The sequence below is a fragment of the Corythoichthys intestinalis genome, chromosome 13 (genome assembly GCF_030265065.1).
Source record: "Corythoichthys intestinalis isolate RoL2023-P3 chromosome 13, ASM3026506v1, whole genome shotgun sequence".
Lineage (NCBI taxonomy): Eukaryota > Metazoa > Chordata > Actinopteri > Syngnathiformes > Syngnathidae > Corythoichthys > Corythoichthys intestinalis.
In genome coordinates this window covers 37,384,649-37,412,402 of record NC_080407.1, presented here as the reverse complement: position 1 = coordinate 37,412,402, position 27,754 = coordinate 37,384,649, and the positions used below count along the sequence as shown (strand labels likewise).

Below are 27,754 nucleotides of genomic sequence, written 5' to 3'. Positions count from 1 at the left end.
TATTGGACAATTTTCAAATTTGGCCAAATTGGGGGTCTCAGAGCGGAACTTCAAGTCACCTGAGTGTTTTTCGCCATATATAAAATATACCAATAAGATTCTCATTATCTTAATTTGAGGTTTTGGTCGCAAATTTTTTATTCTTTATTTTATTCTTTTTTTTTTTTACTGTGACACCTTTTAAAAACAATATATTGATTCTTGGCGGGAGCATTTCGATAACCTTTTTGGCTACAGTGTCGCGATATACAGTATCACCATCACACCCTTCCTGCAATGTTAAATCTAGTACACTCTATTTAGTTTTTCCATTGATCATCCCCATTCAGTGTCACTATTGACTTTCCAGCTGCCTGGAGGAGGCGGCACCAGGGAGCGCGGTAGGTCAGGAATGGAGAATATCTGCGGAGGGACGTCAAACGGCATTCGGTCCTCTTCCCGTTCGGCTTCCGCACTACGTAGATGAAAGGTCAGCTTTTTGACATGAGATGTGTACGTGCAATTTGTACCTTTTGCCGGTCTGGCCGCTTCTTCGCTTTGCCCTGTTGGACAGCCAGACGTCCACGTTGGGCTCCGGCGCGTTCGGGTCCTCGGAACCCTCCAGTCGTTGTTTTTCATCTACAAGATAGGATATATCAAATTATATGATTTGATTTGTTACAAATATACTTAAAGACTAACCCTACCTTGCACTTTTTTCCGTAAATGGTACATATCTGCCTCCGACATGTGAGAAAACCTGCAACTGGTGCCGAAATCACAAATTCCTAAAACACATGACACCGTATTCAATATTATGATCCATACTGTCCATATGAGCACTACCGTGACGTTGTGTGGTCACCTGTTTGAAGGAATTTCCGGCAGGGTCTTTTTGCCTGCTCGTCTTTTAAAATATCTTCAGAGCCTGCCAAGAAAATTTGGGGTAAAATGACACATCGCGTCAAATCGGAAAGGATAACGAAGTCATTAGAATTGACCTCTGAAATGATCAAACCAGGCTTTTTTGGCTCGCTGATGCTGCACGCCGTAAACATGCTTTTTTCTGTTATGCATGTTGTCTTGAAAGGAGCGCTCACAATAGTCGCAGAAGTATCGTTTACCCATATCTGAGGAAAAACCACAAAACACTCAGTGAATGTAACACAGGTCGAAATATAGAAAATAATCTTTTTTACATCCTTTTCAAAGGACTGCTTACAATGCAGTATTGCTAGAGGTGGTAGAGTTGCCAAAAATGTTACTCAAGTAAGAGTAGCGCTACTTCAAAATAATATTACTCAAGTAAAAGTAGTTGTCAAAAAAAAATGTACTCAAGCACAAGTAAAAAAGTATTTGGCGAAAAGAATACTCACCTAATGAGTAACTGTTTAAGATATTTTTTTTTAAACAATGGCATTTTTTTTTTTTTACGAGCACAAAGTTATCTAAATGGACTATTGTTATTATGATACTGTACAATAACCCCATTACCTAACCAAATTAAGCCAAAGAAATACAAAACAGACAAACAAACAAAAATTGAATTCCGACGAGAGAAAAATAAATAAATAAATGAAGCATTATTCGTCCAAAGAGCATAACTGTACGGTGGCCGAGACGTGTCAGGCAAAATGCAAAGTCCAAACACTTTGCAAATACAAAAAAGCACGAACCCCAATTGCAAACGCTTTGCAAAAGAAAAAAAGCACGAATGCAAACTGCCACGACACGATCCCCATTTCCTAAAGCGCGATTGCAAATTGGCCTAAGCACGAACTCCAAGTGCCACAAACGACAAAAATTTGCTTAAATATATTGTTCTACGCAAAGGACGTCAACCAAGGTCGGCCCCCCACATTTTTACCACACCAAATCTAGCCCCCTTTGCAAAAAGTTTGGACACCCATGCTCTAAGCCCTTTATTTACTGCAAAATGGTCCCGAAGTGGTGCCATTCGTTTGTGCTAGTTGTTAGGACACCCCTCTGTTGTGTTATGTTAGTGGAGCGTACCAACTCTCAACTCTCTCCCTCTGTTATGTTAATGGAGCGTACCAACTCTCTCAATAACAGCGGGGTGTCCTAACAACTAGCATAAACGTAGCACAAACGAATGGCACCACTACGGAACCATTTTGCAGTAAATGAAGGGCTTAGAGCAGGGGTGTCCAAACTTTTTGCAAAGGGGGCCAGATTTGGTGCGGTAAAAATGTGGGGGGCCGACCTAGGCTTACATCCTTTACGTAGAACAATATATTTAAGCAAATTTTAGCAAGCCATTCTGTGTGTCTTATATGTTAGCGTGTCTTGTTTGATAATATCACCTCACATTGAACTCTTTAAAAGCAGAGACTGTCTCTTTGCAAATGAGGCAGATACAGTTGTTGCGTATTTTAGAGAAGAAATAGTCCAATTTCCACCTATCCTTGATGCATTGGCCGTCGCAGTCAACTTTCTTCTTTTTGTTGATTGTCGCCATTTTAGAAAATTGGGAGTAAAGGGTCACACGGGGTAATGTTGCTTTGAGTGCTGCTGCCTTTTGGTGGGTAAATGAGGAGCAGCATTTAGTGTGTAAGCTACTTCATATGCTGTTAGCAGTTCTGCTGACAAATTAATTAAGTCTGTGTGTGGGCCAGACTTTATTGATTTTATGACAGAGGCTGGAGGCCGAATGAAATTTGTGGCTCAGAGGGACGTCATCACCTGAAATTAATATCTCAAGCCCCCCAATTTAAAATGGCCCTGAATTTGTTTGTGCTACGTTCGTGCTAGTTATTAGGACACCCCTCTGTTATTGAGAGTTGTTACGCTCCATTAGCCGCGGGAGCTAAGCTAGAAAAAAAGCTACGAGTGACTTCACCACTCAAAATGAATATCTCAAAAGCATAATACTATATCTACAAAACCGTTACAACACAAACAATTGACATCATTTTTATAGATCTGAAACGAATACTCGAGCAACTCGAGTTTAAAAACTGATCCGAGTTATTTTATTCACCTAGAGTAATCGTTTATTTTGACAGCTCTAAGCATCACGTTTTGCTCGGACTACTTTTAATGCGGGACAACGCGCTGATGTCACGTGCGTAGAGGAAGAAGAAAAAAAAAAAAAAAAAACTTACATCAGCCGACAGCCGCTACAAACGACGCCGACGTTGCTAAATACTAGCCCGCACAATGCTACGTTGATAGCAGGTAGCGTCTGGGCAGCGTTAGTAAACAGCCGCCATCTTAAAGCAGTAGAGCGCTAAGCGCTAATAAAGAGCGCTAAGCTCTAATAAACAAGATTAACGTTACTGTCACTAGCTCACGTAATGTTAGCCCTGCGGAGGGCTAGGTTTCTATTAATTATGACCACTGTCGATGCGTGGCTAACGTGTCTTACATACAGGCTTTAACATAGCGTTGTGGAGTGATGAGGGTGTAAAATAAAAACTCAATAATGCTAACTATCAATTTTAGCTCAGTAGTCTTTGCTGGATAAAACACCAAGTAGCACTGGTCCCTAATGTGTTCCAATACAACCTGTATCATACATTTATTTTGAACACTGCAAAAACTCAAAATCCTATCAGGACTTACAGTTTAGACTTACTTAAAACTTAACTAGCACTTAAAAATGGCTTGACAAAAATAGAAATTCAATTAAAACACGTGGGAAAAAATCTTTTAAGTGATGTGTGTTATCAAGCGTAACGGCATTTTTAGGTATATATATATATATATATATATATATATATATATACACATACACATATATTTTTTTTTTAATAAGACCTAAAGGTTTTTTAAGTGAAAGCAGTGGATTAGTTTTTATTTTATTTTTATTCTAGTTACATCTGAGATGAAATTGTATGCAATATACATCGAAAATAAAGACACTGATTGCCCGGAAATGGTTCAAGACTAGATGAAATGTCTTGTTTTCTCATGTATGTATATTTATAATTGCTCTTCACCTAAAAATATATTTGTTTTATCCGATTACTCGGTAGAATTTTCAGTCGATTACTCGATTACTAAAATATTCAATAGCTGCAGCTCTACATTTTTATATAAATTTGCGTCTGATGGAGGGGTGGGGCAACTTTACGGAGGTTCGTAGAGATGGTCACAAAGCACATATAGAAATATACAAAGTGTCGTCTTTTGTTGTTGTTGTTTTTTTTTTAACTTCTGGGTCTTCGTCTTTGCAATTGTCTTGCAGCCTTTTGCATCCGTGCTGCGAGCCATTTGCTGTCGTGTTGTGGCAATTGGGGTTCGTGCTTTTGCAAATTTGCAATCGCGCTTTAGGAATTGGGGATCGTGTTGTGGCAGTTTGCATTCATGCTTTTTTTTCTTTTGCAAAACGTTTGCAATTGGGGTTCGTGCTTCTTTGTATTTGCAAAGTGGACTTTGCAGTTCGCCTGACACCTCTCAGCCACCGTATAACTGCCCTCTGGTGGAAAAAATAGTTCCGAGTTCGAATAGTGAAGCGTTCCCTAATAATTACCATCTTGAAATTACAAGGATCGGTTTTCTGTGGTATATCGGTGCCGAATACAAACTGGGAGAGGGTTAAAATCCGCGCTTTCGAGTCATGTTGAGGACAGCGCTCTATATCAAATTGTAATGTATGGAAATTCCCAGGTTACTGTGCCCACTGGAGATCTCGTTAGGATCTACGTGAGAAAAAGACTTTAAAGAGAGATAGTTTGGTTAAAGTGACTGTGGCGTGTTCATGAGAAATAAAGCTCGTGTTCCTGAGAACCCAAAGTGTCTACTAAATGTTCAAAACATTACACAGATACTATATTTTACGGTGCTTTAAAGACAGCATATTGAACAGGCTGGCGTGAAGATATAACGGCAAGCTTGCGTCTGATTGGTATAATGGAGTCATGTGATTATGGTTGCGACGTCTCATTGGTGAAATCGGTAGCACTACCCCGGAAATACACCAGGTACTCTTGGCATCGATGGCAAAAAAAATCTAAAATGTAGAATAAAGAGGAAAAATGTAACGACTCTTGTGTAGCCCAAAGTAGCCGAGTAAGAGTAGCTTTTTTTCTTTGAAAAATCTACTCAAGTAAAAAGTATAGCTTAGCAACACTACTCTTAGAAGTACATTTTTCTCAACAAGTTACTCAAGTAAATGCAACGGAGTAAATTTAACGCGTTACTACCCACCTCTGAGTATCGCATACCTCTTCCGGCAGCACTTTTACCACTGTTTGAGTAGATAAATGCGTTAAAATGTGAAGGAAACAAACATTACCTTCGAAAGCAGAAAGTCCCTTTGCACATGTGCAGTGACGACTTCCTACTAATGCCCAGTGCGCGCATGCGCACATCGATTTAAAGGGGCGAGTATGTTTTGTTTTTTAAAGTCATATTTGACCTTTTCATCGAAATAATTTTAGCGTGTTTTCCTGTCTTGCCTTTTAAGAATTACAAATAAAATGAATACAACAGCAAAAATGAGAAATAAGGTTAAACAAAAAAAAAAAAAGTAAATACATGTAAATTGGATGAGCGCTAGGACCGTGGGGAAAACCTTGCGGGCGAAAGGGCCACAGGCGAAACGTTAAAGGAGTAACCAGTAAGGGGCGCTCACACTTTCCTTTGGCAACTCAGTGAGGAGGCGAAATTCTCTCTCTCTCGGGAGAGAGTCTGGCTGCAGCCCGCCTCTCTCAGTACCCTGCGCCGCTCGTCTCAGTACCCATCCCGCAGACAGGAAGTGACGCAATATCGCAGCTCAGACCGGAAATGACAACATGAAACAGCGCTCGAGCTCCGAGCTTCCGGTTTTATCGTAATAGTTAGCGTCCATTCGAACGTAAATACTAGTTTACTTTTCTTTTCGCACGTCTTTTATTTTCGGTTTCAGCATCACTCATTATTATTTAAATAATAATTTATTTCCATGCTCCTTAAATTGATTTGGTGAAATCGGGAGATTAACTCTTTAAGCGCGGTCAGTTTGTTAAAGCCTGGTGATTTTACCAAAATGAAAAACATGGTTACAGTACATCAAAATTAAAATACACACTACTGGAATAAAGGTTTAATTGGTGACTGAAAGATCGCATGTGACCTATCACAGTGTGTACTTTAGTTTGTCAATTGTAAAATATACTCCAATTGAGAATTATTAGAAATTGCTGTCATCCTTACATTTTTATGAACGGACACATTAATATAGCTTCATTACAATTTAATGTATCAAAAACGTAATATTCTCTCCATGTTGCAACCAAACCAATTTTGTCTTTCATTTTGCTACTTAAATTCATTCATGTGAGTGAAGATCCTAATTAACTAATTCAGAAACTATATTAAACTTTCTGCTCCAGGAAAGGCACCTTTATTTCAAACAGAAATGACAAAATAGTTGTCATGTGTTAGTTGTTTTTTTCTTTTATCCCAGACAATAGTTGTAGGTTGTTTTAATTACCTGACATTTTTCGGCAAGCACTCCCGCCTTCATCACAGGTAATTAAAACTACCTACAACTAACATCTGGGATAAAAGAAAAAAAACAACTAATTTATAAGTGTAGAAAAATGAACTCAATACAACCAGTTCTAATGTGGTAAACTTTATTTTTTTAGTTTTATTATTTTTTTATTATTATTGAGAGAATACCAGATATTTTCTTTGGTCAACAATCTCCTCAAAAAAGGTAAATCCATCTTCCAGATGGTTGAAACAGAACTTGAATGGCTCCAAGACATTGTAGTTCGTGCTCATCCTCTTCCATCTGCAGGATGCTTGGGAACTCCTACTGCATTAACCCCCCCCCCCCCCCCCCCCCCCGCCCTGTCTGAGGCTTTTGTGCAGTCTTGCACAGTCCTTTTACCAAAACTGTTCATTGGAAAAGAGAAAGAAAAGAGCTATTTGAATATTACATAAGTAAAATAAAAATGATGCTTTGTTAATTTTATACTTGATTTTTCTTTTCAGGCATTGCATTAAACTAGGTATATAAACAATCTTACCATTTTTTTCCCGTCATATCTTTTTGGAGTGGGCCACCACTAACTTGAAGGAGCTGTGGTTGCACCTCTTCCTAAAAATAAATCAGTGACTAAAGGGGGACATGTTCAAAAGTGCGTCAGAGTAATGGACACTAAAAAGTCTTTAAAAGCTGACCTCAGCAATTATATTCAAATTTCACTTCTGTAGCTGATAGACTGGTGGCACTTCACCCTGCAGTAATGCTTTTGCCTTATCTGTCCAATGGGCAAACTCTTTCCTGTGGCTCACCTAAGTTGAAAAAATACAAAAATAAGTATTCCACATTTTCCAACAAAGAATTAAGGTACTGTGCACCTACTTTCCTATGAATGCCATATCAACAGTTTCAAAGACTTACCATGCACCCAAGTTTGAAATTGTCCGCTAGCAATATACACCACCACTTCCTCAGAGTTGGCATATCAGTCTAACAAAAATTAAAAACAAGTGTAAATAAAGAATAACGACAAGGATATTTTGTAGCCCAATTTGAATGATTCGGTGAACTTCATTTTACAATGGTTAAACTCAAAGAGAGCATCCAGAACAGTGCAAAGAGCATACTACAAATGGATAAATGAATACAAATATAACAGAGGACAAAATTGGACAGTTAAACTCACCTACCATCAACATGAAGATGCCACAGTCCTTCCCCTATGGCTGTCCCGAAAAACCCTAACGTAAGAATTTAACCGAGTCACTTCCTTCAAGTTTTGAATCAATGAATATACACACTTTTACAAATACCTCTATTTCACTTCCAATCCTCTCTTTCCATGTCCCCCTGTTGATTGACTGTCAACGTTTTCTGCAATTGAAAATATAGGTTTATATTAAATACAGTAGTTAAACAATTACAAACGTGTTTCCATGCATAAGAACACCAACCAGTCAGGTTTAAATGATTCATGCAAACAAAACAAGGGCGTAGGTTTGCATAGGGACGGTAGGGACATAACACGACCAACTTTTCAGGATGCTAAAGTTGTCCCCACCAACTTTTGAGCAACCTTATTTGCATTATATTCGTCCCTACCAATGTTGAGACCGGGCCAACGCCCTTGAAACAAAACATTCGCAATTTTAGAGTGACATTTTAGAATTTTGCTTCAAATGATTGGATGAATCATCTGGAGTGCAATTCTGCTTTAATTGAAGGGGCAACATAAAAGGATCGACTGGAACATACCTTCAAAACCAAACAAGGCTATTCTGGATCATCATGGAAACGCCATTCCAATATGAATGGTTACTGAATTTCATTAGAGATAACAATAGTTCTCTGATCTCAAGATTGGATCTGTTTTTCTTCCCACAAATAATTGGAATTTGGATCATTTAATTTGTTATGATTTGACTGTTCTTTGAAAATGAACCAATGCTCCAAGTTGTAGTTGTTACTAATCAGCCTTACAGGCAAATGCATGTGTGGGTCACATCCTGTAGGCTTTCACTATGTTGCAACAACATAGGGGTCAGCCACAAATATGGTCCTTCCCTGAAAAATACATAATCTATACACACGGACATATGTTACATAAATACAAACGTACGCAGACACCTACATGAGCCCATACAAGCATTCTGTAGGCTACATAGTTAAAATAATACCCTACACACGCCAAAAAATACTTTTTTATACCTTTGAATGAGCTACTTGTTAGACAAGTTATAAATATGCATTTCATATCTGCAAAAAAACAAACACAAAAAGTTACATTTTACTTAATTGTACAAGTGACATTATGTTCTTTAGAGAAACTAAATCCTCAAAATTCACAGTTGATTCCATTTCATTGTTCAGGCCAACGTTCCAAAAGTCAGCACGTGTCAATCAAACTTTCTTTTTTTAGACAATCAACACCATTTCTGGCCTCTTTATATTCAAGATTTGCATAAGCTAATGAGAATGTTGATTGGTTAAATAAACAAAGAGTAAATAATCAATTATGTCCAATTGTTAACTAATATAAGGAATAATAAGCCTATCCAGATTTCCACTGAGCACAACATTTGTCTCAGACATAAAAACATACCAGCCGTTCCTGGGCAGGATGAGTTTGAACCGTCCATGAAACTCGACATGGTCTTATATTGTCACCATTGGTCCTGTCTGCACAGTGGGTTTTACAGTGTTCGATGTCTATCGAAAAAAATGTTCAGCACAGTCCAAAATCTAAAGTACATTACTATTTATGCTACTTACTTCCATTTGGATCTGTGTGACATCCCTGTATCTGCATGGGAAGACTACCATTTGGGGGTCGTGATTTAGTTTCTTCCCAATGGGGTGGTGATCTTGCAGCTAGTAAAAAAAAAAAAAAAAAAAATGAAAAATATATAGCTAAGCAGAGTAACAATATCAAGAAAAAATGACAACCTTGTCCTATTTGGATCATGTGACAACATTCAAACTACAAAGGACCAGACAAAACAAATGAAGGCAAAACAACAATACCATACAACAAAAACAGCGAGCTGCGAATTGCAGGCATGTACATAATGAAAAATAAGAGTGCAATATAATGAAAACTACACAAAGAAGACTGTTCATTGTGAAAAAAAATGTAAAAAGCATTAGCAGCATTAGCTAATTCGCTGCTGAATTCATCAGTACGTATTAAACTATATAAGTAGAGCAAAGTCGCATGCAGTTAGTAAAGGAAGACATTATTTAAATTGCATTAAGAATACTAGATATAAGTACGGTCTTTTCAACTCAGAATAAACACTTCATATTTTCACCGCAAGTGTTGTTTAACTATTTAACATTTTTAAACATGCATAAGGAGGAAAATGAAAATGAAGGAATGAAAATGATACACATTTCCTGATTAATTATATTACGTGTGTTAAATGAAGGAATTTAGTCCTCCCAGCCCAAACTGCACGGGGAGGCCGGCAACAGAACGGAAATGTGCTCCGTCGCTGACTCCCCCGAGGAGCCAGGCTAAGGAGGAAGCTAAACTCCGCGCGTTCCTGTGTTAACCCTTTGCACACTGACTCCATGTTTCAAAAGCTTGAAGAACACTCGCCGAAAACAGGTTGACAATTTATTCGTCGACAATGGTCAAAGACAAGGCAAAAACAGACGACGGAGGGACAATTCTGGATCCAAAACAAGGCTACATGTTTCCGAGCAGAAGAAAATCTGTCTTATCTCAGTGTCCAGTCTTTTTGAAGTCTTTGCTGACGCGGGTCTCGTCGAAGGCGTTTCTGGGCGTTGCTTTGGGGCCGCCCCCGCTGTGGCCGGTTTTGGGCGGTTTAGGTTCGTGCGCGGATTGGGACGCCCGCTATCAACTTTGCTGTCCGGGCTGGTGGTGCTTGTTTTAGGACAAAGCGCTTTGTCCTTGGAGTTTGCTGAGAGCAGATTCCCCGAGTATGTGCGTCACTCTTGTGATAAGACGGCATTGTGTATCTCTATTTCTTCCCATTAAACTATGGTGTGCTATTTATTTTATATTAGTAGTGTAGTCCTACCGTAAATATGAAAATGATACACATTTCCTGATTAATTATATTACGTGTGTTAGCCTAATGCAAACAGTTAGACGGTGCCTACGAAAACCTGTACCATATGTATGTGTTAGACTATATATGTGTTGGACTAATGCAAACAGTTATATGGTGTGTGCGATGACGATATCGTTTCCCCTTCATTCCCCCTCTCGAGCCCCGACAGGGGATCGAAAAAACATGGATGTGGCCTTAGAACTTAGCTTTGTCAAGTGGTGGAAGAAATGTAGCAATTGATGAACAGTTTAAACAGGGATGTGCGAAATTTGTCCCCCTCAGGACTCCTGTTAAGTACTCTTTAAAACAATATGATACCGCCTCAAAGGGTTAATCCTTGGTTGTCTTCGGTCCCGTGGCTATAGGCATCAGCTCACAGTGCCCTCTTTGTACAGGTGCATTGAGACCGATTTTTCATGATCAAATAGACGGGCTACCCATCAAGTTATTCCTGTCGCTAGGAAAAATGAGATATACATTCAGTTAAATTAAATTAAATTAAATTAAAATAAATAAAAATAAAGTTAATCTTTAGTTAAGAAAAATGAGAGACACACTAAGCTAAATTTGGTCCATTGAATAACAACCTTTAAATCAGGAAAAGTGAGAACCGTACTGAGTTAAATTTTGGTCCAGTAAATGAAAATTTAAGTGCCCCTTTTTTCACTTCCGTAACGTTAGGGTCAACCACCACCTGTAGTAAGAGGGAACTGTGCGCAGCCCTGAAGAAAAAGGAATGCAACAGTGTGTCAAACATCTCAGAACAGCTTTTAAATGAAGAAAAAGAACAGCACTGACAAACTACTACATCTAAAAACATAACACAGCAAAAACATTCCCCCATTGACTAGAGAATGGTGAAAAAGCGGTACTGTACAAAAGCGGAATGTTGCCATACAGAAAAACTTGGACACCATGAACTCGAAACTCGAAATAAACGTCTTCACCCCTTACCAGTTGTTGAAAATGATGGACACAGACGCCTGTAGGCAAACTTTATTCCACCCCAATTAAAGAAAAACTTTATTCCGCCCCATTGACCAAAAAATGAATAAATATCCTAATCAAAAGTATATAAAAATAATAAAAGTTATATTCTCCACCCCAAATGACAAATATGGCTAAAGGCTAAAGAATAAAACTGGGACTTAAAAATGGCACAAATCTACCGAGTACTATGATTTAGAACCTAACGAAAAAATAGTAGTCTTTGAACAAAAATCCCAAGAACGAAAATGAATCTATGGTGATTGTGGAGATGTAAAACAATCCAGTGATATGACATGTGTCGAGGAATTACAAAACCCAAATGTGACTGCAAAAGATCGAAAAAATGTGACGGAAAAAATAAACCCCACTACATAAACAATGTGTATTCCCACCACTTACCAACAACGCCAGGGGCACCTTTCCACACCACATTTCTAACAGCAACATCCGCATGTGAAATCAATAAAAGGGAAAAAGGAAAGAAAATCCAAACCTTTTAGCGAAAAATAATATTACAAAGAACAAATAAACGAGAGCACTATAGCGACAGGGACCATGACGCTAAACCTATTTATTTCCATAATCAATTGTCGCTTCCTAGGACATGGGTCGTATGGGAATTTGTTTATTTTCTCCCAGTCCGGATCCGTCATGGTTGCCCCCCACCCTAGTGGATCCTAGTGTAGCTGTAATCTGTTCAACTCAAAAGAATACAGAGCCTCCAACATATTTTAAAACACTCCCTAATTAAAGCATAGAACGACTTTGCCTTTGTGTAGAACACAAACAATGAGCTTAAGGTGTCTAAAATATAATGCGGTACCTACAGGAAAGTTAATCATTAGAAAGTGAAAATAAAATAATAAAAGTAAAGAATCTTAATCAAATACATCTGGGACTATGTGGTGTACTTAAAATATGCCACGTACTCACATGTTTTAGTTTTTTTCCTAATGCTTGTCGAGACGTCTGAGGCACGGTAATCTCTCTAACATTTAAATACTTTCTCAAATTCAAAAAGACCGGAAAACATTCACCCCGACGAAACACAGCATCGTCAGCTGGGGTGAGTATAAAACCGTGGGGACAGTCGTGACGGCTGTCCCTTGGCGATGAACCATTATTTTGTGAGCACCTGTTCTCACACAGCCACCAGCTCACGGCTCGTGCGGTACCGCGGTCACAGCCCTGAGGGAATAGGTGGGGTCTGGAATCAAACCTTTGATCCTCCAACCATTGGCGATCCCTTCTCCCACCCGCGCAACCGGTGGTCCGTGTGCCGGTGCGATGGCTCCGCTTGTCACACCCAGTTCCAGCCCTGCTAGCGTTCAGGGCGAATGTCCTCCCATCCTGTCAACATACACATCTGGTGTTTCAGGGGATCGATAAACAGAAATAAGGATAAACTTAAGAATAGACAATTTGTCATACTTACTTATCATAACTGGGCCTATTTGTAACCTTACCACCTGAAACGTCCCAACCGCACCAGTCTCAAAACTCCAACATGTGATGTGGCAGATTATTATCCTTAAACCTTGAAATCTTTTGGGAAACAATGTGGTCAGGGAAAACTTTAGATCGTTGTAATGGCCTCTGCGTGCTCCTAAAATATGTCGTGCTATTAAAGCTAAGTGAGATTATGAATAGTATTATGTTTATAATAATTTACTGTTTGTTGGGCCTAAGAACTCTATGTTTAGAGTTGAACAGACTGTACAGGTCAATAAAAATTTACAGTTGTCCGCATCCATATTAACTTTCAGTAATAATGTTGGTTTTATCTTGGCCCACTTAACCCCCTCTAGCCATGCCCACAATTGCAATTGTAAGCATGGCTATATCACTCATAGCTACTACTCAAAGTGCATTATGAATACCCAGTACATGTTATCATTCCCAAGTTACATCAGCTTGTGTGATACCCCAATTATCTAGACCAAATCAAAAACTATCCCCTATGGTGGTCTAAATGCCATCATTTGAGATTCTAACTCCTTTTTTTTTTTTTTTTTTTTTTTTTTTTTTTTTTACCAATAAGCTTAATAATATTGATCGTCAACAACCCTAGTCACAAGGAATCATTTTGTCAAAGGATGGGAGTTGTACATTCATTTCTACGGTGTGTGGTTGTCTACTACACGTTTAAACTGTTCAATGGTTACCATTGCAACAATCAACACAAAAACATTTATATGTCTTATTATTTCCAGTTTACAAACCCCTCATGTCCAATTCAGATCCCAAACAAAGCCACTCAGCAATAATTAAAATATTTATGTCTTGGAAAGTGATGCCTTTTCCTTTGTTCCTTATGTCATTCAAAATATGTATCTTTCTCCCCTTTTGTGAAACAATTAGGTCCCCCGAAAATAATTGCAAAATAACAAACCAGTGAATAGGATCAGTAGAATAAATGCAAGTCAACCAGTTTGACTTTTTATAAAAAATGGAAAAGAATAGAAATAGATGAATAGAATTTTTAGAAAAAATTCTAAAAAAATATGAAAAATACAGTTAGCACAGACATGGAACTAAACAACACTTTCTCCACTCCTCCTTTTTTTGTTTGTTTTTTTTAAATATTATTCAAGTCCTTAAAAATAAAAATCTGTTCCATAAAGGTGTCCAAAGGAATGGAAAAATATCACATGAGAGTAATTCATCAAAAGATCAAGAACAAAAATCCAAAATGAAAACATAAAAATTGTCTTATACTGGGGAAATTGTATTTATAGGCAGTAGACTTGGAAAGGTATTCTGAAATTAAATTAACTCATCTCTAGATTCTGTCTCATTATCGTTGTATCGTTCGAGTATTATTCTTAACTTTTAACATAAGCAACTTCCCCAGCATAATAAATTGCATTTGGCACGATGCCCGTGTTTGTTTACGTTCTCAAATTTAATTCCTCCCCTCTTATGTAATTTGTTAATTCGATTCCTACTGTGGTCTTTCTCTTAAAAAATTGGTTGCTAATTTCCCCTATAATTTCAAAGCACAAAATTTACCTACATTGGTCTTGTCTTTTCATCCCAGATCATGAAATTGGTGAAAATGTCTTATTCCCCTTTTTTATTTTATTTTATTCATTTCTTGATTTCTTTTTTGCAAGGATAGCCCAATTCTATCCGCAGGTGACCCAAAAGATTATATTTTAGTGAAATCTGGCATTTTCAAGTCTTTTTAAAAACCTAAATCCACTTTTACATTGTCCCGTATATCAAAATTAACACATATAGGAGATTCTCCCTCTGCATTCTTCCGGGAGTCAATAGTGGCTAGGGAAGGACTGTCTTATCTATTGTTTTACCAAAACAACCAGAGACTTGAGCTTGAGATGACCCACTTTAAAACTTTGCTCTTTCCTAAACTTTAACCCTTTAGGCAAGGCATCTCAAACTTAAATTAGCTTCTATAGACTCCAAATTAAACGGAACTACAAAATAACTCCAAAATCAGTTTTACGAAAGTGCAAAAGGAAAAGAAAATATACTAAATGAAATTATTTCCTTCAAGTGTCAACAATGAAAAGAAAATATCCAAGTTAAGATAAAAATAAAAACTAATAAGACTTACTATTTATCTCATTCTGGGAACGTTATCTCCGATGTAAATTTGGAATCGTGATAAGTGTTATGAAAGAACCATTTGCTTTTTTTTTTTTTTTTTTTCAAAGATGTTCTAGTTACTTTAAGGGGTGTTATGAATGTCAATTAGCTCAAATATTTACAATTCTTATATTGCATTGTTACATGTTTTATTGTGGCCCCCTATTTGATAATTTGTCAATTAACTTTGGTCATGGCCTGTCTCGACAAAGTTGGCCACTTATTTCCTACTCTATTTTCATAACAGCAAAAATTAGTTCAATTTTAATTGTCTTCTTATATCAAAACTAAAATCAATAAAGTTATCCTGTTGTTCTTTGGATCCCAGCTGAATTCACGACAGCCAATTCTATCAACATGTGATCCAAAAGTGACACTTTCCCCATATTCATCATGCTTGAATCCCCTAAAAATTACATTTCAAACTATTCGTCATACTAGAAGCGAGCCATGATATCAATTCCCCGTTACTAATTTTAAGGTGTTCTTTGCTGGTTCGGTTTGCATGTTTGTTATTCTAATAATTGTAAGTTCGTGGTTGAACGCATCACTTTAATATTCTTTTGTTTCTCTACATTCTTTTGTGAGTAAAAATCTTCTTGTTAGAAAAAGCTTTTTTTTTTTTTTTTTTTTTTTTTTTAAATCTATAACTTTACCAAACATCCAGGGACTTCAGCCCTCCTTGCTCTGCTTGGCCTGAACAAGAGCAAGAGGGGCCTCCCGCCCATCGGCCCGCGCACCTCATTTTGAACACTGTGTTCCTTTTCTAATCAGATCTACTGATTTTTTAGAATTTTTTACATATTGTCCCTTTTTTGGCTCTCAATTTTATCTTAAAATGTTAAACAAGGACTGGAAAATTCCCAGCTTCAATTCTAGCCTCCCCTTATAATCAATTTTGGCAAACAACCCAGCGGATGCCGTCGAGGACCCCATGTTGCAAATAGGGGCCACCGACGGCCCGCCCTCCTTATTTTGAACACAGTGTTCTTTTCTAATCAGATAGCCCAACTCCAGGCGCCATGCCAACGGCTGTCTCCCAGAACGTTAACAGGGGCGCTTCCTATTTTTTCGGCTTCATTTCGAACAACACTAAGCAAAACAAAACGTCCACTTACTTTAACAAGAGACTACACGACACAACAACTCGTCTAATTTCTTCCCTGTACCCTCACAGCCCTCCTTAGCGCATTCATATAGCCATTTGTCATGGGTCCCTGACCTAAATCTCCGCTGGGCGAATGTGTTCATGGCCATGTTTATTGTTCTGCTTACCGCAAGCAGCGAGGCCCTCTTTGCTGTTGGGCGTCACTTCCAACAGCGGGCTTAATACCTTTATTCTTTTTTAAGGGGGGACCACTTCCTAGGGCCTCCACAACCCAGCTCTCAAACCTCCGACTCGTCAGCCCTGAGGTGCGGAACCGCTACGTTCCAGTCCCGGTGGCTTTGGCCCGGCCTGACGCTGCCCGCCAGCCAAACCACCACAACCTTCAGGACAAGTATATGTCTATCCAAATTTATATGTATACCTCTAAATATACATATAAATGCATACACATATTGCGCGTAACAGACCCCTCATCTAACTTAAAAAGTGGGTCGTCGCATCTACTCTATACTCAAATATACATGCCCATATCTATCCCATACACATATCTTTGTATGTATATGCATACATGCGCATGTATATATTACGTATGTCCCACCACATCAAATCGGGAAACAACAACCTGTTGTCTAGGAGCCAACCAGCCTGAGCAGGAGGGAAACGCTGTGTCCCAACCTGTGGTTGGGAAGCGCGAGTGGGGAGGGTGAAGTTGATAAAGGGGTGGGGGTCTGGTGTTCACGGAAGATTGGTGTTTAAGTATTTTCTAAATTATTGTTCTTTTATTTAATATTTAGGAATGAGTAGCCAGTAACTGGCTAATGGTTTTTTAGTTTTTAGTCTTAGAGTGTTTTTTTTTTTTTTTTTTTTTTTTTTTAGTATTTTCTAAATTATTGTTCTTTTATTTTTTATTTTAGCAGGATCCTCTTACATATTTATTTTAGCATTTTATTTAGTATTTTTGATATAATTATAGTATTTTAGTATGTAGGAAAGGAATGGAGAGGGTCGCGCGGTTGCGAGCGCACATAGACGTGCGCGCGCAAGTGCGCGCGACAGGCGCAGGCAGCGGCTCACAACCTCTTTTGTGTTGTTAAGTTTCTCGCAATTTAATGAGGCTCCGGGGACACCGCTTCCTAATAACCTAAGCTTGTCCTGTTTTTTTTTTTTTTTTTTTTTTTTTTTTTTTTTCCTTCGCCCAGCCTAAACTACGCGACGCATGGCGTATATGTTGCACTCTTTCTGAATCTACCCCTCTAGTGCTATGTTATCTATGCCATGTTTCAAAAGCTTGAAGAACACTCGCCGAAAACAGGTTGACAATTTATTCGTCGACAATGGTCAAAGACAAGGCAAAAACAGACGACGGAGGGACAATTCTGGATCCAAAACAAGGCTACATGTTTCCGAGCAGAAGAAAATCTGTCTTATCTCAGTGTCCAGTCTTTTTGAAGTCTTTGCTGACGCGGGTCTCGTCGAAGGCGTTTCTGGGCGTTGCTTTGGGGCCGCCCCCGCTGTGGCCGGTTTTGGGCGGTTTAGGTTCGTGCGCGGATTGGGACGCCCGCTATCAACTTTGCTGTCCGGGCTGGTGGTGCTTGTTTTAGGACAAAGCGCTTTGTCCTTGGAGTTTGCTGAGAGCAGATTCCCCGAGTATGTGCGTCACTCTTGTGATAAGACGGCATTGTGTATCTCTATTTCTTCCCATTAAACTATGGTGTGCTATTTATTTTATATTAGTAGTGTAGTCCTACCGTAAATATGAAAATGATACACATTTCCTGATTAATTATATTACGTGTGTTAGCCTAATGCAAACAGTTAGACGGTGCCTACGAAAACCTGTACCATATGTATGTGTTAGACTATATATGTGTTGGACTAATGCAAACAGTTATATGGTGTGTGCGATGACGATATCGTTTCCCCTTCAATACGCTTTTAAAAACTTTTTTTCAGTGCGGCCACTTACCGTGTTTTTTTCGCGAGAGGTGAAATAACGTAACTTGTTTTCGTCGCAAGGGTTGACGACATTTCCGGTCTGAGGGGACTGAGAGCTGCGGTGTTGCGTCATTTCCTGTCTGCGGGATGGGTACTGAGAAGAGCGGCGCAGGGTACTGAGAGAGGCGGGCTGCAGCCAGACTCCTCTCGAAATTCAGGACAGGTGCCGCAGTGGAGAACGTCAGAGTCTGGTGATGCGTGTGGCGGTCGGTTGAAATAATCGCTATACACAGTGGATGCATCCAGGCACCTGTACGGCATCAGCAACAGACCGTGTGTCTTAAGTCCTTCCGTTCACTGAGGACATTTCCCTTGCCGTGTGTCACTGCCCCCCCCCCAAGTATTTTAAGGGTTTATAGTTTTTATTTAGTTATTTATTAAGTCATCGGGATTGTGCAATATACAGGGTTTGTGGGGCTGGTGTTTGCTGTGTGGTTTATCCAGGGTGGCTTTTAGCCGTGCTGTGTTTTTTAGTGTTCTCTTAAATTGGCCACTGATTATTAAAATTGTTTGTTTTTATTATACCAGCCTCACTCATCAGGATTTCCTGCACATGCGCTTTCCAGTTCTTGTCTTTTATTTCTTTTATTCAAAATAAATACTTTGCTTTTATCCAGTCCTTGCCTCCTGTTCAGTTTAATTGGAACAAGCCTGCATGTATTAGATTTTTATGTTGTTGTGTCATTTCTGGTCACTAAATACATACAAATAGATGATCTTTGTTCAGGAAACTTATAGTGGGACCATAGCACACACAAAAAAGAAAAAAAGAAATAGAAAAACTGTACATAAGGAGACATAGTAACAAAGGTACAAGAAAGGAAGAAAAACATCAAGAAGGCATAAGCTATCAGTACGCAGTAAACAGGCTTTTGCGCCCTTGAACAGCTCTTTGTTGGGTCTGATTATTTCAATTGAATATTATTTTCCAACTCATTTAATTGACACATGAACCTGTACATCAAATTTCTCAAAAGTGCCTTAAAGATGGCTAACCCAGAACTAACAAATAATTGGCTGGCGCTGTTCCATATAGGCACACACACAGGAACATTCTCAAGGCATCATTATAAGATACAGTACATTTGGCCTCTGCATGGATTTGGCTATGTACCTGGTCCGCAGGTGAGCAGTGTAAAAGGGTGTGCTGTACGCCTTAAACAGGGAGGTTTTACTGTGGACAGGACACATTAAAAATCTTCTCTTAAGCAATATAGCATAAAAACTTGGTTGAGTTTAGGGTTTGATACTGAAAGGGTAAATGATGTGACAAATGAAATCTTAAATGGCATTATTATTGGAATTAAAATTATATACTGTCAAGAGTCAAGAATCTGCATTGGACAAGGTGATGATGCTGGAAATTTTGTTTGGTGTTGTTCCAGTGAGATTTACAAAGATGACTGCCTGAAGAAAATATCAAAATTCCCTCAGTCCTTGATGATATGGGGCTGCATGTCAGGCAAAGGCACTGGGGAGATGGCTGTGATTAAATATTCAATAAATGTGAGGCGTGTAACGGTACACAAAAATCTCGGTTCGGTACGTACCTCGGTTTTGAGGTCACGGTTCAGTTCATTTTCGGTACAGTAAGAAAACAAAATGCAAAATATAAATGTGCTAGTTGTTTATCACACACTTTTGTGCTTTCAACAATAGGAACAGTAGCCTATAGACCCTACCCACGTGACGTCACAACTCCGCTCTCCTGAATGGTACCGCCCAATTGTCCGTCAAAACATAGTGTTAACCTGTTACGGCTACGTACATTCCTCCTATTTACGGCGTGTTTTTCTGCTCCTTAACGTTAATAATCAAAATTTTTTTTTCTTATGAACGGTTTTCAGAAGCTTTATTGGTGGATTTTCTCAAGTTAAAGCGCCACACAGAAATTAATAAATTTAATTGTGTAAGTAGGATCTGTATATTATTCTTATTATTTAAATACAGGTGTTTTAGCTCATTTCAATTTAATTTAAATGGGCATTGATTTTACTATGTGCTTGTAGTTTACAAATGTGATGTAGTATTCATTTATATTGTATATTTTATGTTGTATAACTTATGTTCCTATGTGAATATTAGTCCCTACTTGTTTTGTTGCGGTAGGAGGGTTTTGTATTGAATATGGGGCCGTGTTGGTTATTATTATAGCAGCGAAGACAACTGTAAATCAACAAAGACAAGTCAACTGTGCCCCGATCTACCACTCAAGAGATCTGATGGACTCAAAAAGTGGGTTACGATTGCATATTAGTTTGAAAATCAACCGGATCCACCGTATTTTTACACGAGTGACTTCCGGTCTGCTAGCTAGTAGTATTGACGCAGGAGGGCCGTGTCTCGCGTCAAATAATAAACTCTGCCGTTGTTTTTGCGTGCATCGCGTTTAGCCGCTTCTGGGACGCAACACGCGGCCGCACTGCGACTGGTGTGCATTCGCTTATTAACTTTAATGGCCGCGTTTCACTGCGTTCTCGCGGCGGCCATGTTGTTGCGCCGTTGACGTTTCTTACTGTCCTACTGTGTTGGTCCTCATTATAGTAGGGAAGACGGAGTAAATATAATCTACACAAAGAAACTGCAACCCGACCGACTCACAGCCTCGAAAAGTAAGGGTTACATTACGTCAGAAACTCGTTCGGTACGCCCTCGTTCCGAACCGAACGGCAAGTACCGAAACGGTTCAATACGACTACATGTACCGTTACACCCTTAATAAATGCACAAGTTTACATTGAAATTTTAAAAAGCTGTCTAATCCCTTCAATTGAAAATATGTCATTTCCAAGATGACAAAGCATCATGCCACAGAGCTAAAACTGTTAAAGCATTCCTTGGAGAAAGACTCATCCAGGCAATGTCATGGGCTGCAAATAGCCCAGATCTCAACCCTATTGAAAACCTGTGGTGAAAATTGGGGGAAAAAATGGTCCACAGCAAGGCTCAGACCTGCAAGGATGATAATCTGGCACCTGCAATCAAAGAGAGTCGGCACCAAATTGACGAAGAATACTCATCAAGTAAATGCCTCAGACTGCAAGCTATCATAAAAGCCACAGGTGGTGCTACTAAATACTATAGATGTGTCTTGATTGTTATTTTTTTGTTTGTTTCTCATGATTCCATATTTTTTTCCCTCAGAATGGAGTGATTCCATATATATTTCCCTGCACTTGCTCTATAAAAGCAACTTTTACTGACCACAATGTTTTTTTTTTTTTTTTTTTTTTTTTCATTTCTTTAGTGTTTCTGAATGCTAAACAGTTGCACTTTTGAACTAAGTCATTATTTATTCAAGCTTTTTAATCTGAGTTTGTTCTACATGATAAAATGTCTGAGTGAGTGCTCGTCCGAGACTGGTGATTCCATACTTTTTGCTAGGGGTTGTATGTACAACAATCTGGCAAAGTGCAGATGACAAGAAATGAGTCTCTAAAGCTGCGGTCTAGCTCATCCTGTCATCGCTCCGGCGCCTCCATCTTGGTGATGACGTCACTAGGTGAAGTATTTAGTAGTGATGGGTCCATAAGTCCTCATGAAGCGTGTCGACAGTGACACACTGTGCTGACACAGTCATTGAATACTGACACCTGCTGGACATAAAAAAATCCCTACAGGCAACCCACTTGACAGACTGACAATGAATTGATGACCTAGCATGTAAAATAAAATCATTCATCAAGTCTTTGCATTCATATTGCATTATTACATATCTATAAATTATCTAAACATATATTATAATGTGAAAATCTAATAATGAATGAGTGAATGAGGATGCTTGTGGTCTTTTTGATCTGATAACATTTTTATTCAAAAACGTTTTTTCAATGTTGAAAATGTAGTTGGTTCCTTTTATTTTTACTTTTTACAAGCAATTTCACCTGCTGTGGACAACACACACTCGCATGGAACCAATGATGCCAGCATGCACTAGAATTCCTTAGCCAGTTGAAAGAGATTTGGAAAAGCTGTTCATTGGCTCCTCCAGTATTGAAGATCTGCACTTTTGCAATTTCATCTACAGTTGCATTCCCTCCTTGACTTCCCACTCAGCATCTAAATACTACCGTAGGCAATCAGAAAAAAATTGAAGTGGACAATAAATAAATTATGGCTGACTTACCAATTTCTAATAAATTACCAACAAAGCTACTTAGAGATGTCCCGATCCGATATTTGGATCGGATCGGACACCGATATGGGCAAAAAAATTCACATCGGTATCGGATCGGCCGACACGGAAAAATTCCGCTCCAGACTTCCGATCCGATTTACATAAGCCATTCCAGTTTTTGCTTCGGTTTCCCTAAAATCCGGTCCGCATTTTACGGCACACCTTCAACACACTACATTACCATGTCCCAATTTACCGAGAGACTTTATCGGTAAAAATGTCAGCTGTGTGGGATCATTTCACCTTAAAGGACGACAAAGACGAAGAGGCAGAGCGCAACATATGCCACAATAAAGTCAAGTGTGGTGGTAAAGCTGTAAGAAGGTTTAATACAACCAACATAATCAAGCATTTAGCGAAATACCACCACAAACAATATAAGGAGTTTGTTAAGAAAACCGAAGACAAAAAGAAAGGTCCTACGCAACTAACACTGGCAGAAACTTTTGCTATGCGTGACAAACTGGCACTCGACAGTCCCAAAGCCCAGGGAATAACAAGAGTCATTGCCGAAGAATTCATTCTGGATGACGAGCCATTATCTCTCGTGAGTAAAGACGCACCATCCAACACTTAGAACCAAGGTACAACATGCCCAGCCGTCATTACATCCTTGAGCGATTCGGCCGTGGAAGATTCGAGAACGATTCACAAACGTCCAAATTCCGATTATTGAAATATGTCGAGTAAAGCGGAACTAAAACACAGCGCGGTCTTCGGGACGCAATGAGAAACGGACCGCATTGCTTCCCGGGAGTAAACATCATGCTTGTCATAGACCTGGTTAATGCCAATGCTCATTTCACGGCTTTAGCTCAACTCATGCCACTGGATAAAAAACACAAGAATACCTGACTGCTGCTGACAGCCGCTACAAACTACGTCAACATCGTTTAACTGTAGATAGTAGATATCATATGTATATAGAACTAGATGCAAAATGACAGACTTGACGGCGTTAGCAACATCGAAGTATGGAAAACTAGATGCGTTAGTAACGGCTGCCATCTTAAAGCAGACTTCCCTAGTAGGCTGTTGTGAACCTTCCAAGCGAACTTAATTAACTTTTTATCTAAAATACACTTAAATCGGCAAAATCTTGACTTGAATCTATCTTCAAAACAGTTTTAAAACTTTCACGTGTCGAAAGTAGACAGAAGGGAAATCATGGAATAACGGGAGCAATTTTAACAACTTTAACAGTTGATTCGGAAAACTAAATGAATTGAATGTAGTTTAAAACTGCTGATACAGAATGGGGACTTGAGTATTTTATTTACTGTTTTAAAATGTTAACTTGATACTGAAATAGTCGTTTATTTAAACCTGAGAGGTTTTTTATACAATTATCGTAACTAATGCACGAAACATTAAAAGCATCTAATAGCTTGGGGGGAGTTGTGGGATTTTCCACTGAGGTTCTTTGTGTGTTTTGCTTTTTTAAGACAGTTTACAATATTATTTGCACGTTTTACTGACTATGCCATTTCTGTTCGTTATTTATAATGTTTTGTGTTTGTCACTGAATAAACAGGTCAGTTTCTTGTTACCAACCGTTGTGTGTTATTCAAACTCACCTAATTCAGCTGGCTAGTTGTTATCAAGAGTACTAAAACTCTTTTCAACATGAGTCTGACAACTAAGTAAGGAGGCTAAATAACTTTAAACTTTAACACATGCTCAGATAGGCCGGTATCGGTATCGGCCAGTATTGTTATCGGATCGGAAGTGCAAAAACCTGGATCGGGACAGCCCTAAAGCTACTGTGGGAAAGTAAAGGAATGGCTATATACCTGTGTTTATCCTGGGTGTATCAGAAACTTCATTCTCATGCTTGGCCCAAAAATGCCGCAGCATTGAGGAGGTGACTACTGTTTCTGTATGACAGGTTGAAAGTACAAATGCGACTAAAAAAATAATGTGAATAAAGTAACCGGTGTTGCATAGAGCCACGCCGTGCAACGTTCCACATGTTCAGGTCAGGACTCCTACCAGCACGCACAACATGTTCAGTGTGATAGATGAGTGCTCTGACCACTGAAGTAGCAGCTTAAATGCCTACGGACACTCTTGAAGGGAGTGAAAGGGAGGTTTCCCCGCACCGCACACAACGGACCCACGTGTACCCGTTACACAAATAAACAAAGAGCTACCTTAAAATTAATTATATTTTGAATGGAAGATGTCAAGTGTGTTTTCCCTGTGTTTGGTCCATTTCCACAGCATGAAGACAACGAGGAAATAACCATCGCATTGACAGACGTGCTTCCTTTGAAATACAGCTTGCTGCGTCTTGGCTGTGTCGACTCAGTTCAATTGAGCACAATGGAGTTGGAAGCACTTTTCAGCGATTCTGCTTCAATTGTGGTTTTTTCGAACAGCATTGTCGATCCAGAGGAAGTATGTAACACACAACCATATGTGTTTGAGTCGTATTTGGAGGAGGAAGATTCAGAACGAAAAAAAGGTGACAGAAACAATAAATACAAGGCCGATTACTAGAGCAGACTGCATAGGTAACACAAAATGTCATCATTGTTTTTATCTCTGTACTCCAATATTATTACAGGATATTCTTTGTATAAGTATTGATTCCCCGACTACTATATAACTTGTAATGTTATGACAAATAAGTCTTATACCAAATGGAGCATGAAATATTAAAAATGCATTTATACAGTATGACAGGGCTAAATTACTAAACAATGGCCAAAACTGCCGACTTCTTGCACCTCCCAAACGGTATTTTATGCCACTGGAATTTCAGCGGACTACTACTGCTCTTGTAGTTTCCCTGCTGTGGCCTTGAAGACAAAGGAAACAGCGTAAACAAAATATCTGTTTACAACATATAACTAGAGCTGAAACGAATACTCGGGTAACTCGAGTTTAAAATTTGATCCGAGTATTTATTGGCCTCGAGGAATCGTTTAATTTTGCCGGCTCTAAGTATCACGTTTTGCCCGGACTACTTTTAATGCGGGACAACGGACTGACGTCGCGTACGTTCCGGAAGAAAACAGTGGCCGTGCATTTATTTGATTTCAGCCATGCACGGATGTAGAGCTAGCGATGAAGAAGCCGACGAAAGCCAAGAGAAACGCTCAAAGAAAAGGCAGAAAATGTCAAAAGTGTGGGAGCATTTTAAGTTGGACACCAAGGCGAATACTGTTGTATGTATTCACTGTAAGACGGTGCTTGCTTATCATTACAGCACGTCTTCAATGCTACAGCATCTCCACCGGAGACATCCTGTTTACTGCGAGAGCGGAGGACCGATACCCGAGACAAGGCAAAAAAAAAAACGTAGCGCAAGTTAAACAAACGTAGCGCTAATATACAGTATAAGATTAACGTTACTGAACCTTGCTAATATAAAGTTAGTACTGCGGAGGGCTAGCCCAGGTTTCTAATATTATGACAATTGTCGATGTGTGGCTAACGTGCCTTTCATACCAGCCTCATTTAATCTGGGGGGGGTGGGGGGGGTGGGGCAACACCGCACTGTAGAGTGGTGAGGATGTAAAATAATATTAAAGATAACTGATATGTTGTCATTTTTAGCTCAGCAGTCATTGATTGATAAAACAAGTAGCACTGGTGCATAATGTGCAGGTATACAACAGGTATCAATGTATTTTGAACACTGCAAAAACTTATCAGTACATACAATTTAGACTAACTTAAAATATACCTATAAATTAATTTTGTTCGACACAAATGACAATTAAATTGAAACATGCGGGAAAAACACCTACCTTTTAATTGATGTGTGTGTCAAGCGTAAAGACATTTTTCGGTAAGAAATATGGGGGAAAAGTTTTTTTGAGTTTTAAAATGCACAGCCATGAACCTATTGTATTATATCACTTGTTCTTAGTAATATCAATTAACAAAATATTATTTCTCATCTTTTTCAGTAAATCCTCACAGTCTCGCATGGACAAATTCATCTACAAAGCGCCATTATGTAGCCCTGAGCTAGCAGCTCAGTTTACAAACAGTATTTTAAACATGATAATCGCGGACATGCGTCCACTAAGCATAGTGGAGGATGAGGGTTTTAAAGCTATGGTTTCAACCTTCAATCCCAAGTACGAGCTTCCAACAAGGACTTTCATCACAAAACAGATGGAGAAAAAGTATGAATTCATCAAAGCCAAGATTACGCAGGCTATAAAAGAGACAGACAGCCTTGCACTCACTACTGATATTTGGACAAGCATCTCAACAGAGGCTTATATCGGGGTGACATGCCACTACATTGGGAAGAACTCGAACATGGTGTCCCACTCTCTGACGACGATGCCCCTTGAAGAGAGACACACAGCTTAAAATATTGCAGAGTGGATTGAGGAGGTGATTGCCAAATTTGACATTCCAGCAAAAAAATATAAGGCTGTCGTACATGACAACGCTGCCAACGTTATAGCAGCAGCAAAGATTCTGGAAGACAGGAATGGTTGGGCATCAGTGAGATGCGCAGGGCACACCCTCAACTTGGTTGTGCAAAGCTCACTGAAATTCCACCAGGCTATCTCCAAGTGTATTGCTGCTGCGAGAAGCCTCGTTGAACACTTTAAAAAGAGTGAGCTGTCATGCACCAAGTTGAAAGACAAGCAAAAACAAATGGGTTTCAAGGGCAACATGCTTGTGCAAGATGTCGCCACACGCTGGAACAGCACATATGCCATGTTGTCCAGGCTACAAGAACAGAGATGGCCAGTGACTGCCACACTCTCTGACCCAGCAGTGACCCAGAGAGGGAAACACTATCTGGATCTCAAACCTGACCAGTGGAATCTGATTGAGGAGCTGCACCAGATTCTTGAGCCTTTTGAATCAGCCACAGTGTTTCTGAGTGGACAACAATATGTCACACTCTCTGCACTTCCACATCTTGTGCACAAGCTTAAAAAGAACATACAGAGTCCAGAACTTGAGACTGCACCTGCGAGTTCATTCCAGACTCATGCAACAGAACAGATCACAGAATAATGGCAAGGAGTACTCGAGATTACTTCTGGATCTCCAAACATCACCCTCCTTGCTGCTGCTTTGGATCCCAGGTTTCGAAAACTGAAGTTCTTGGCTGCTGAGGAAGTAGTCAAAGTCCAAAGCGCAGTACAAACCATGGCACTTGCAGCCAAACAGCAAGTGAGACAGCTCACTGCAAGTAAACATGGAGCAGACAGCACAGCACAGCACAGGACTCCCCAGTCTCACCAGCAGCACATGGACGGACTACATCATTCTTTGACTCAGACTCCACCACCAGTGACGAAGAACAAGATGAGGAGCAGCAGTTACTCCAATCTGTACATAAGGAGGTGAAAGGAATATATATTTTTTTAAATTTTGTCTCTTAAACAATT

The 27,754-nt window shown here is 39.3% G+C and overlaps 1 protein-coding gene and 1 long non-coding RNA gene across 10 annotated transcripts; both read right to left on the bottom strand.

The window, feature by feature from the left end:
• On the bottom strand, nucleotides 1-27,712 carry zmat5 (zinc finger, matrin-type 5). Of its 3 annotated transcripts, none has more exons than XM_057856058.1 (6): nucleotides 27,401-27,712; nucleotides 981-1,109; nucleotides 845-907; nucleotides 687-767; nucleotides 510-618; nucleotides 1-454 (listed from the first exon to the last, which is right to left on the bottom strand). In XM_057856058.1, exons 1-6 carry the CDS (start codon nucleotides 27,561-27,563, stop codon nucleotides 316-318), a joined length of 684 nt encoding a protein of 227 aa, XP_057712041.1. In that variant the 5' UTR covers nucleotides 27,564-27,712; the 3' UTR covers nucleotides 1-315. The 3 variants fall into 3 exon arrangements, with proteins under 3 accessions (XP_057712041.1, XP_057712043.1, XP_057712042.1); XM_057856060.1 differs by lacking the exon at nucleotides 27,401-27,712 and adding an exon at nucleotides 5,152-5,282; XM_057856059.1 differs by lacking the exon at nucleotides 27,401-27,712 and adding an exon at nucleotides 5,240-5,544 and having other exon boundaries at nucleotides 2-454.
• LOC130929113 (uncharacterized) lies at nucleotides 6,766-18,242 on the bottom strand. Of its 7 annotated transcripts, none has more exons than XR_009066810.1 (10): nucleotides 9,365-9,423; nucleotides 9,191-9,289; nucleotides 9,021-9,127; nucleotides 8,627-8,674; nucleotides 7,732-7,792; nucleotides 7,609-7,659; nucleotides 7,340-7,408; nucleotides 7,117-7,230; nucleotides 6,963-7,033; nucleotides 6,766-6,828 (listed from the first exon to the last, which is right to left on the bottom strand). It is a non-coding gene; the product is annotated as an uncharacterized LOC130929113 (long non-coding RNA). The 7 variants fall into 7 exon arrangements; XR_009066811.1 differs by having other exon boundaries at nucleotides 9,021-9,097; nucleotides 9,365-9,416; XR_009066808.1 differs by lacking the exon at nucleotides 8,627-8,674 and having other exon boundaries at nucleotides 9,365-9,422.
• Nucleotides 27,713-27,754: the final 42 nt, after the last annotated feature.